Source organism: Salmo salar, chromosome 09, assembly GCF_965601325.2.
Source record: "Salmo salar chromosome 09, fSalSal1, whole genome shotgun sequence".
Taxonomy (NCBI): domain Eukaryota; kingdom Metazoa; phylum Chordata; class Actinopteri; order Salmoniformes; family Salmonidae; genus Salmo; species Salmo salar.
In genome coordinates, this window is record NC_138299.1 from 93,829,479 (window position 1) to 93,842,500 (window position 13,022).

At 44.3% G+C, this 13,022-nt stretch overlaps 1 protein-coding gene across 1 annotated transcript in view; it reads left to right on the plus strand.

The window, feature by feature from the left end:
* The first annotated feature begins 3,218 nt into the window (after positions 1-3,218).
* LOC106612232 (ephrin-B1) overlaps positions 3,219-13,022 on the plus strand; it is a 153,167-nt gene continuing 143,363 nt past the window's right edge. The window contains exon 1 of the mRNA XM_045724164.2: positions 3,219-4,267. Within this exon, the coding sequence (XP_045580120.1) occupies positions 4,149-4,267 (119 nt within the window). The 5' untranslated portion in view covers positions 3,219-4,148. The remainder of the gene's footprint in view (positions 4,268-13,022) is intronic.

The window sequence follows — 13,022 nt, forward strand, 5'->3', positions numbered from 1 at the left end:
TTATCCGAGTGTTAATGGGTGTTATCCGAGTGTTAATGGGTGTTAATGAGTGTACATGGGTGTTAATGGGTGTTATCCGAGTGTTAATGGGTGTTATCCGAGTGTTAATGGGTGTTTTCTGAGTGTTAATGGGTGTTTTCTGAGTGTTAATGGGTGTTATCCGGGTGTTTTCTGAGTGTTAATGAGTGTACATGAGTGTTAATGGATGTTATCCGAGTGTTAATGGGTGTTATCCGAGTGTTAATGGGTGTTATCCGAGTGTTAATGGGTGTTATCCGAGTGTTAATGGGTGTTATCCGAGTGTTAATGGGTGTTTTCTGAGTGTTAATGGGTGTTTTCTGAGTGTTAATGGGTGTTATCCGGGTGTTTTCTGAGTGTTAATGAGTGTACATGAGTGTTAATGGGTGTTATCCGAGTGTTAATGGGTGTTATCCGAGTGTTAATGGGTGTTATCCGAGTGTTAATGGGTGTTATCCGAGTGTTAATGGGTGTTTTCCGAGTGTTAATGGGTGTTTTCCGAGTGTTAATGGGTGTTTTCTGAGTGTTAATGAGTGTACATGAGTGTTAATGGGTGTTATCCGAGTGTTAATGGGTGTTATCCGAGTGTTAATGGGTGTTATCCGAGTGTTAATGGGTGTTTTCTGAGTGTTAATGGGTGTTATCCGGGTGTTAATGAGTGTACATGAGTGTTAATGGGTGTTATCCGAGTGTTAATGGGTGTTTTCTGAGTGTTAATGAGTGTACATGAGTGTTAATGGGTGTTTTCCGAGTGTTAATGGGTGTTTTCTGAGTGTTAATGGGTGTTTTCTGAGTGTTAATGGGTGTTTTCTGAGTGTTAATGGGTGTTATCCGGGTGTTTTCTGAGTGTTAATGAGTGTACATGAGTGTTAATGGGTGTTTTCCGAGTGTTAATGGGTGTTTTCTGTGTTAATGGGTGTTATCCGAGTGTTAATGAGTGTACATGAGTGTTAATGGGTGTTATCCGAGTGTTAATGGGTGTTTATGAGTGTTAATGGGTGTTTATGAGTGTTAATGGGTGTTATCCGAGTGTTAATGGGTGTTATCCGAGTGTTAATGGGTGTTTTCTGTGTTAATGGGTGTTATCCGGGTGTTTTCTGAGTGTTAATGAGTGTACATGAGTGTTAATGGGTGTTATCCGAGTGTTAATGGGTGTTATCCGAGTGTTAATGGGTGTTTTCCGAGTGTTAATGGGTGTTTTCCGAGTGTTAATGGGTGTTTTCTGAGTGTTAATGGGTGTTATCCGGGTGTTAATGAGTGTACATGAGTGTTAATGGGTGTTATCCGAGTGTTAATGGGTGTTTTCTGAGTGTTAATGGGTGTTTTCCGAGTGTTAATGGGTGTTTTCCGAGTGTTAATGGGTGTTTTCCGAGTGTTAATGGGTGTTTTCCGAGTGTTAATGGGTGTTTTCTGAGTGTTAATGGGTGTTTTCTGAGTGTTAATGGGTGTTATCCGGGTGTTTTCTGAGTGTTAATGAGTGTACATGAGTGTTAATGGGTGTTATCCGAGTGTTAATGGGTGTTTTCCGAGTGTTAATGGGTGTTTTCTGTGTTAATGGGTGTTATCCGGGTGTTTTCTGAGTGTTAATGAGTGTACATGAGTGTTAATGGGTGTTATCCGAGTGTTAATGGGTGTTTTCTGAGTGTTAATGAGTGTACATGAGTGTTAATGGGTGTTATCCGAGTGTTAATGGGTGTTATCCGAGTGTTAATGGGTGTTTTCCGAGTGTTAATGGGTGTTTTCTGTGTTAATGGGTGTTATCCGGGTGTTTTCTGAGTGTTAATGAGTGTACATGAGTGTTAATGGGTGTTATCCGAGTGTTAATGGGTGTTTTCTGAGTGTTAATGAGTGTACATGAGTGTTAATGGGTGTTATCCGAGTGTTAATGGGTGTTATCCGAGTGTTAATGGGTGTTTTCTGAGTGTTAATGGGTGTTTTCTGAGTGTTAATGAGTGTTGAGGAACCGCAGACTTCTGTTCATGTGGACCAGGTCTGTGTCCCAAACTTCAGCCTATTCCCTTCATAGAGCGCTACATTTGACCAGCGTCCATAGGGAGTTAGGAACAGCAGGGTGCCGTTGGGAACGCATCCAGTGGTCAACAGGGTGCCGTTGGGGACCCATCCAGTGGTCAACAGGGTGCCGTTGGGGACCCATCCAGTGGTCAACAGGGTGCCGTTGGGGACCCATCCAGTGGTCAACAGGGTGCCGTTGGGGACCCATCCAGTGGTCAACAGGGTGCCGTTGGGGACCCATCCAGTGGTCAACAGTCCTCTTGTTCCAGCCCTGCTGTGAATTTGATTTGCCCCTCTGTAGAAGACCTACAATACAAATCTATGGAGTCTAGCTCCAGTATACAATGACTAATTCCCCAAACATATGATCATGTACCTGTAAATGCCTGCTATCTTTCTGCTCTCGTGTTAGTCTGTTGTCTTCTGGTGATCTATTGATTGATCTCTCCTCAACCGTTAGGGGGCAATGTTGATTATACAAATGCATGAGCTCAAACCTATAGTGAACACACACAGGAGGCACAGATATGGGCATGATCAATTAAGTGTCCAGCATTTCTTCCTCAACATCAATGGATCCTCAACTACATTCAGCCGCAGACCAATGTTCTTCTTGAGTGGATGGTCAGGGGGCCGAACATGACTGCAAATTGACCACAAGAAACACAAAACAGATATATTTGACTAAAACATAATCATTTCAAACCTTGCTTACATTTGTATATGATCACATATAGCTCTTTTAGCCATATGAATACTTTGGAACAGATAGTTTTTTTCTCAGAAAACTTGGGGGCTGCAGCCCGCCAGTTAGGTAACACTGTTCCTATTGTGTATAACAATAGGTTCCCATGAAGTTGGACTGATGCCTAGACTGAGATTCAGGGGATCAATTCACACCACTCTTTTTGAATAAAACATGCTTGAAATAGCCTAAAGATTTTAAAATAATTTTTATTCTACAAATGTTTCCCTATGTGATTTCTAATGGATAAATCATCGCATTAGCCAACATGTTTACTTTTGCTATGTTCACACACATTTATTTTAAAGGGGAGTTTTAAATGGCTTTCAGAGCTAAGGAACTGGGGTAATGGACCGGAACACACACACACATCGATGCCCGAGTTCCGGACCGAGCAATCTGATTGGTGGCGGCGGATGATATGGTAGGCTGTCTACCGCGCGCCCGGGCATCAGGTTACGGTTTAGCTCAAGGAGAGGCGCAAAGCGGGGGACGTCGGGTTCCAAGCAGTGAACGAGAGAGAGACAGAGAGCAAGTCCTGACCCGTGGTAGACTAGACCACTTCTAACTATGAGTCCCGCGTCTACTAGCCTACTGGACAATAAATAACTCTAGACTCAGGGACAAAGAGGACATTGCTAACGCCCGGCCTACTGCTGCGTGGTGGGCATCCGGGCAGTGCATGCAGGAACACAGGCTCCAGCCCAATTGGACCTCTCACATGTTCTATCTAGGACGAATAGGAAATATTTACTACATTAAGTCACAGCAGTTCCCCTGCTCTGGGGGAAGAGAGGAGAAGGCTGGGATGAGGAGAAGAGACGGATAAAGTGAGTTCTGACTGATGGATGCGTGTTGTCATCTATTCTAGGAAGTAAAGCGACAGATACAGAGAGCGTTGCTGAGTGATGGTATTCATCTGACAAAGGCATCGGCCGTTAGGCTACCCTTCTGACCGCAATAATAGCCTGCAAAGAAACCTCGGCATAGGTTACCTGATCTAACGAGGGACTGGATCGGTGTGACATTAGGGACAAAGACGTGAAGAAAGAACTTCCCCCGTTTCTCAGCTGCAAGTCAACGGTATCACATTGGCTTTCATTCCGCCTTGAACCTCTCAAAACCGTAATTTAGAGCCAACCGCTGTTGACACGAGCGCTTTGCGGACGGTTCAACCAAGGACAGCGGAGGTTTCAACGGGGATCTGAAGACACATCGGACAGAGAGACATGTATCTAACATCGACCTCATATGCACCCGACTGACAAACACACAAGCCACAGAAAAAAGCCGTAGATAGCGGCTACTGCCCCGCCACGCGCACGGCGGGTCCTGTGCTCTCACCGGCTCACTCTATCTCCCGGTTGTGAGAATGGCAGGGGTCGCGTGTTGGAAATGTTACCTCTGGATCTTTATTGTCGTATTTAGGCCGACGTTACCTTCTGACGCCAAATCACTGGAAACGATAATGTGGAGCACTCAGAATGCCAAGTAAGTGTCACATTTAAATTCAATACAGTGTCAGATTTGGCAAATTCGCTTTGTGTGTGAAGGGGAAGTTAAAAACTGTCTTCAAATTCGCTCTTTTCTAATGATGATGACACATCAAGTTGGCACCCACGACGCGCATTGCCCTGAAAACGACATTTCTTACCCAAAGTTTTGTCTTGAGATTGGAGGTGAATCTAGGCCTAGTCTACATGTCAGAAATGCTATTAGAAGTCAGACCAATATGTTATGGATGGCATTGTATATTTGGCACATTCCTTAAAGCTACGATGGGCCTGGAGAAATGTAACCACTCTCAAATTCATAGTCAGAGCTATGGATGCAAGGACTGACCATCCATTATATCAAAATGATAGTATAAACCATGTTTTGAGTCTTGTTTAGTTTGTTTACAAACATTGGCGTAAAAGTAAAACAAGCGTAGGCGGCATGTTGTGTTCTGATGGGGACCGACAGCGGAACTAAACTCAGGAGGCATTTACAAGTTATATTCTTCAAGAATCAATGGACATTAAGATAGACATTAAGATAGCCCGCTAGCCTGGCTAGTGACATTTAGTATTGTCAAATATTGCATGTCACATATATTGGACCCAGGCTAGTAGGAATTGCAGTCTACTAACCCTGCTGGCCAGTGCCGAAAATACATAAATTCCATCCCTGTTTATACATTAAAAAGAATCATGTAGCAACTAAGGATTAAATCTTTAAGACAGCGGTATTCAACCAGGTGGTCAGCGAAAATAGCCTATATGTTTTAATTGAAATGTTTATGGATATTGCTGGCAACAACATAGTAAACGAATTTTGAATTATATAGCCTACATACAGTAGAAACGAGGAGAATATCTTCTTTCTAATGATGTCAACTTCATTTCTCAACTCCCAATATTAGCAAATTACACCCACTTTGAAAAAGCACCCGCTAGCAGTGAGGGCGGCAAGTAGCCCTCACTTTGTTTTAACCAGCTAAACAGCTGCTTTTAGCGAAAGTGTGCTTGGAGTTACCTTTCTAGCTAATAGGCTATGTTAGAGTTTACACTTCCTCTTCCAATTATAATGTAGGAGGTAAAAATAATGAAAAACTATCCACCAAATCTATTCATTTAAAATGTTGATTACTTCTCCTTGCCTTTTCATTCACCTGATAAGACATTCATTCTTTTTTTTTAGCTAATATATGATTTAGGTTCCTGGGTCAGCGGTTGGTCTGGGAGGGGGTCCCTGGGCAAGAAAGGGTAGAAGACCCCTGCTTTAAGCTATAACAGCGTCCCAGTGTGTGCAGTAATTTCCTCTCCAGCGCTTCAATTTATGGTAGAATGAACAGCGCGCGCAGGCAGCGGAACGAGAAGAGGGAAAAAAGCCACCGGCGAACGGGTGTCAAGGTGTACTGTAGGCTAGCTCCCAGCTCGCACAATTCACTCAGGGAAATAAAATGTCTCCCCAGTTAGTCTCGAACTCTGAACATGCCCTGGCGAGAGAGAAAGCCTTGCCTGTGCACGCGCTGAGCAAGTTATTGCTGCCTGCGCACACTTTCCTAATTATAGTTTCAGAGAACCGTCTCGAGGCTACTGGCAGTAAAATAATGTGTTCGGGTAATATTTATCACTCACCGACTGAGTCTCTCTCTTTACACCCACATCACATGGCCTGTGTATTGAAATACATTTCTGCAGCTTTTGGTAAATGCGCAAATCAAATCAAATGTATTTTTAAAGCACTTTTTACATCAGCAGATGTCACAAAGTGCTATACAGAAGTACAAAGAAGTACAATGTATTAATTGTTAACATCACAGGTTCATGATTTAGCTTCAGACTCATGACATTCATAATTATAAAGTAGTCCTAACTTATTGTGATTGGAGATGCACCAGCATAACAGTGGGCATTTTTGTGACCACCAATGTCAAGTCTGGTCTTTGGTTAGTGGGTCAGTATCACTGACTGACCTCTACTCTGGCTGACCTCTACTCTGGCTGACCTCTAGTGGCCATTATGTCAATGGGTCAGTATCACTGACTGACCTCTACTCTGGCTGACCTCTAGCATCCATTATGTCAATGGGTCAGTATCACTGACTGACCTCTACTCTGGCTGACCTCTAGCATCCATTATGTCAATGGGTCAGTATCACTGACTGACCTCTACTCTGGCTGACCTCTACTCTGGCTGACCTCTAGTGGCCATTATGTCAATGGGTCAGTATCACTGACTGACCTCTACTCTGGCTGACCTCTAGCATCCATTATGTCAATGGGTCAGTATCACTGACTGACCTCTACTCTGGCTGACCTCTAGCGTCCATTATGTCAATGGGTCAGTATCACTGACTGACCTCTACTCTGGCTGACCTCTAGCGTCCATTATGTCAATGCCAGGGGCAGATGAACAAAACTCCTAATGTTCCTTTTGTCTATTTTCTACTGCTCACCTCACGGCCTATATAGTTCCTCGTCCTCTCCCTCCCCTCTCCTCGCCTCTCTCTGCTAACCTCCATAGATTACAGCTAATGGAATAAATACGGAGAATGTACAGAGCATGCTGAATGCTCGGTTGACCATTGCCAAGCTGACATGCAGCAGGAAACTATATGTTTGTCTCAAATGGCACCCTATTCCCTATATAGTGCACTACCCTATCTTGTGTTTATTAGGTGACTTTGAGCTGGTGCTTTTATACAATATTCTTTATTTATACAGCTGATTCCATTGAGATTAAACATCTCAGTCGTTCAGGGTGGGCTTCAGTGCTCTGCAATGGACTTATGTACATGAAGAGGACATGCTTGGCTGCTCTGAGAGAGAAAGAGAGAGAGATGTCATTTGGAAAATTGGGTAATGGTTGATCGATGATATTCAAACCTTCAGTACATTCACTTAGTGCTGGGCAATATGGCCAAAATATCATTTCACAATAGTTTTTATATTATGACAGTATTTTATGTTTTTTAATAATAAAAGTTCTACATTTGCTTTATGAGTAGTGAGTGATTCCAGGGTGCTTTATGAGTAGTGAGTGATCCCAGGGTGCTTTATGAGTAGTGAGTGATCCCAGGGTGCTTTATGAGTAGTGAGTGATCCCAGGGTGCTTTATGAGTAGTGAGTGATCCCAGGGTGCTTTATGAGTAGTGAGTGATCCCAGGGTGCTTTATGAGTAGTGAGTGATCCCAGGGTGCTTTATGAGTAGTGAGTGATCCCAGGGTGCTTTATGAGTAGTGAGAGATCCCAGGGTGCTTTATGAGTAGTGAGTGATCCCAGGGTGCTTTATGAGTAGTGAGAGATCCCAGGGTGCTTTATGAGTAGTGAGTGATCCCAGGGTGCTTTATGAGTAGTGAGTGATCCCAGGGTGCTTTATGAGTAGTGAGTGATCCCAGGGTGCTTTATGAGTAGTGAGTGATCCCAGGGTACTTTATGAGTAGTGAGTGATCCTAGGGTGGCAACACATACGTTCTAAATTATTTCAATGGGTCTTTCTCCATTCTGATTGTTTTATACTGTTCAATTCAACTTCAACATAAAAGTTGATTTCATTTGAGATCATTTCCACACTGCCACATAGGGCTGCACGATATGGGCAAAAAATCTAGACGTTATTTTTAACCAAATATTACAAATGCGATTTGACTTGCGATATAGATCAAAACACTTGGGTGAACTGTTGGAATCATGGATATAGAATGATTATTCTAATTAAATAGTTAGAATGTACCCAGTGGGTACAGATGTCAATTCAACATCTATTCCATGTTGGTTCAACGTAATTTCAATGAAATTAAGTGGAAACAACGTTGATTCAACAAGTGTTCCTAGTGGATAATAGCGGGCACATTGAATACAGTTGGTAAATATGACAACAAATAAAAAAGTCAGGGAGGCGTTCATAGAATTAGGAATTAGAATACTAATAGGATTGTTATAGAAGTGTTATTGTGACAGGGTAAGAACCAAAGTGTTGGTCAGTGTTTCCCAGGGGAGTGGGACCCTATAATCTTTGGCTACATTAAAGACGTCCTCTAGTGATTTCTTTACTTTTCCTGTTGAAAAGCAACCCAATATGGTGACCGGTGTATGGGAAAGGAGGGGGTGTATGGGAAAGGAGGGGGTGTATAGGAAGAGGGGGGTGTATGGAGAGATGGGGTGTATGGGAAAAGATGGGGTGTTGGGAAAGGAGGGGATGTATGGGAAAAGAGGGAATGTATGAAAATTAGGGGTTTATGGGAAAATGAGGGGGTGTATGGAAAAGAGGCGGTGTATGGGAAAAGAGGCGGTGTATGGGAAAGGAGGCGGTGTATGGGAAAGGAGGCGGTGTATGGGAAAGGAGGCGGTGTATGGGAAAGGAGGGGGTGTATGGGAAAGGAGGGGGTGTATAGGAAAGGAGGGGGTGTATGGGAAGAGGGGGGTGTATGGGAAAAGAGGGGGTGTATGGAAAGGAGGGGGTGTATGGGAAAAGAGTATGGGAAAGGAGGGGGTGTATGGGAAAGGAGGGGGTGTATGGGAAAGGAGGGGGTGTATAGGAAAGGAGGGGGTGTATGGGAAGAGGGGGGTGTATGGGAAAAGATGGGGTGTATGGAAAAAGAGAGGGTGTAGGGAAAGGAGGGGATGTATGGGAAGAGGGGGGTGTAGGGAAAGGAGGGTGTGTATGGGAAAAGAGTATGGGAAAGGAGGGGGTGTATGGAAAGGAGGGGGTGTATGGAAAGGAGGGGGTGTATGGGAAAAGAGGGGCTGTATGAAAAGCGAATCAGCTATTGTGCAGATTTGTTGCCACTCAAGACTATTGTATATTATATTGCTAACCATCTACACTGAAGAAAAATATAAATGCAAAATGTAAAGTGTTGGTCCCATGTTCCATGAGCCAAAATAAAAGATCACATAAGGCTTTTGTGCGTATGGAAAAATGATTTCTCTCCATTTTTGTGCACAAATTTGTTTACATCCCTGTCAGTGAAGATTTCTCCTTTGCCAAGATAGTCCATCCACCTGACAGGTGTGGCATATCAACAAGCTGTTTAAACAGCATGGTACACATGTGCAGTTTTTTCACACAACACAATGCCACAGATGTCTCAAGTTTTGAGGGAGCGTGCAGTTTGCATGCTGACTGCAGGAATGTCCACCAGAGCTGTTGCCACATAATTAAATGTCAGTGGCAATAGTGGCATTGTGGTTATGGTACTGACAATGAACACAATTGCATTTTATCAATGGCAATTTGAATGCACAGCGATAACGTGATGAGATCCTGAGGCCCATTGTTGTGCCATTCATCCGCCACCACTTCATGTTTCAGCATGTTAATGCACGGCCCCATGTCACAAGGATCTGTACACAATTCCTGGAAGCTGAAAATGACCCAGTTCTTCCATGGCCAGAATGCTCACCAGACATGTCACCCATTGAGCATGTGTGGCATGCTCTGGATCGACGTGTATGGCAGTGTGTTCCAGTTCCTGCCAATATCCATTAACATCGCACAGCCATTGAAAAAGAGTGGGACAACATTTCACAGGCCACAATCAACAGCCTTATGAACTCTATGTGAAGGAGATGTGTCGCACTCCATGAGGCAAATGGTGGTCAGACCTGTTACTGACTGGTTGTCTGATCCACGCCCCTACCTTTCTTTAAAAAGATATCTCTGACCAACAGATGCATATCTGTATTCCCAGTCATGTGAAATTCATAGATTAGGACCTAATGAATTTATTTCAATTGACTGATTTCCTTATATGAACTGTAACTCAGTAAATTCTTTGAAATTGTTTCATGTTGCATTTATATTTTTGTTCAGCGTATAAAATGGAGTGGCAGATCACATTTAACAAACCAAACATTGAAATACAGACCCACAGCCATACAGACCCACAGCCATACAGACCCATAGCCATGCAGACCCATAGCCATGCAGACCCACAGCCATACAGACCCACAGCCACACAGACCCGTAGCCACGCAGACCCACAGCCATGCAGACCCACAGCCATGCAGACCCACAGCCATGCAGACCCACAGCCATGCAGACCCACAGCTATGCAGACCCACATCCATGCAGACCTACAGCCATACAGACCCACAGCCATACAGATCCACAGTCATACAGATTCACAGCCATACAGCCATACAGATCCACAGCCATACAGATCCACAGCCATGCAGACCCACAGCCATGCAGACCCACAGCCATGCAGACCCACAGCCATGCAGACCCACAGCCACACAGCCATACATCCATGCAGCTATACAGCCATACAGATCCAGTCATACAGATTCACAGCCATACAGACCCACAGCCATACAGACCCACAGCCATACAGACCCACAGCCATACAGACCCACAGCCATACAGACCAACAGCCATACATCCATACAGCCATACAGATCCACAAATCAAAATCAAATTTATTTGTATAGCCCTTCGTACATCAGCTGATATCTCAAAGTGCTGTACAGAAACCCAGCCTAAAACCCCAAACAGCAAGCAATGCATGTGAAAGAAGCACGGTGGCTAGGAAAAACTCCCTAGGAAAAACTCCCCAGAAAGGCCAAAAACCTAGGAAGAAACCTAGAGAGGAACCAGGCTATGAGGGGTGGCCAGTCCTCTTCTGGCTGTGCAGGGTGGATATTATAACAGAACATGGTCAAGATGTTAAAATGTTCATAAATGACCAGCATGGTCAAATAATAATAATCATAGTAGTTGTCGAGGGTGCAACAAGCACGTCCGGTGAACAGGTCAGGGTTCCATAGCCGCAGGCAGAACAGTTGAAACTGGAGCAGCAGCACGGCCAGGTTGACTGGGGACAGCAAGGAGTCATCATGCCAGGTAGTCCTGAGGCATGGTCCTAGGGCTCAGGTCCTCCGAGAGAAAGACAGAAAGAGAGAATTAGAGAGAGCATATTTAAATTCACACAGGACACCGGATAAGACGAGAAATACTCCAGATGTAACAGACTGACCCTAGCCCCCCGACACATAAACTACTGCAGCATAAATACTGGAGGCTGAGACAGGAGGGATCAGAAGACACTGTGGCCCCATCCGATGATACCCCCGGACAGGGCCAAACAGGCAGGATATAACCCCACCCACTTTGCCAAAGCACAGCCCCCACACCACTAGAGGGATGTCTCCAACCACCAACTTACCGTCCTAAGACAAGGCCAAGTATAGCCCACAACGATCTCCGCCATGGCACAACCCAAGGGGGGGGGCGCCAACCCAGACAGGAAGACCACGTCAGTGACTCAACCCACTCAAGTGACGCACCCCTCCCATGGACGGCATGGAAGAACACCAGTAAGCCAGTGACTCAGCCCCTGTAATAGGGTTGGAGGCAGAGAATCCCAGTGAAAAGAGGGGAACCGGCAAGGCAGAGACAGCAAGGGCGGTTCGTTGCTCCAGCCTTTCCGTTCACCTTCACACTCCTGGGCCAGACTATACTTAATCATAGGACCTACTGAAGAGATGTGTCTTCAGTAAAGACTTAAAGGTTGAGACTGAGTCTGCGTCTCTCACATTGGTAGGCAGACCATTCCATAAAAATGGAGCTCTATAGGAGAAAGCCCTACCTCCAGCCGTTTGCTTAGAAATTCTAGGGACAATTAGGAGGCCTGCGTCTTGTGACCGTAGCGTACGTGTAGGTATGTACGGCAGGACCAAATCGGAAAGATAGGTAGGAGCAAGCCCATGTAATGCTTTGTAGGTTAGCAGTAAAACCTTGAAATCAGCCCTTGCCTTAACAGGAAGCCAGTGTAGGGAGGCTAGCACTGGAGTAATATGATCAAATTTTTTGGTTCTAGTCAGGATTCTAGCAGCCGTATTTAGCACTAACTGAAGTTTGTTTAGTGCTTTATCCGGGTAGCCGGAAAGTAGTGCATTGCAGTAGTCCAGCCTAGAAGTAACAAAAGCATGGATTAATTTTTCTGCGTCATTTTTGGACAAAGTTTCTGATTTTTGCAATGTTACGTAGATGGAAAAAAGCTGTCCTTGAAACAGTCTTGATATGTTCTTCAAAAGAGAGATCAGGGTCCAGAGTAACGCCGAGGTCCTTCACAGTTTTATTTGAGACGACTGTACAACCATCCAGATTAATTGTCAGATTCAACAGAAGATCTCTTTGTTTCTTGGGACCTAGAACAAGCATCTCTGTTTTGTCCGAGTTTAAAAGTAGAAAGTTTGCAGCCATCTACTTCTTTATGTCTGAAACACAGGCTTCTAGCGAGGGCAATTTTGGGGCTTCACCATGTTTCATTGAAATGTACAGCTGTGTGTCGTCCGCATAGCAGTGAAAATTAACATTATGTTTTCGAATGACATCCCCAAGAGGTAAAATATACAGTGAAAACAATAGTGGTCCTAAAACGGAACCTTGAGGAACACCGAAATTTACAATTGATTTGTCAGAGGACAAACCATTCACAGAGACAAACTGATATCTTTCCGACAGATAAGATCTAAACCAGGCCAGAACTTGTCCATGTAGACCAATTTGGGTTTCCAATCTTTCCAAAAGAATGTGGTGATCGATGGTATCAAAAGCGGCACTAAGATCTAGGAGCACGAGGACAGATGCAGAGCCTCGGTCTGACGTCATTAAAAGGTAATTTACCACCTTCACAAGTGCAGTCTCAGTGCTATGATGGGGTCTAAAACCAGACTGAAGCGTTTCGTATACATTGTTTGTCTTCAGGAAGGCAGTGAGTTGCTGTGCAACAGCTTTTTCTAAAATTTGAGAGG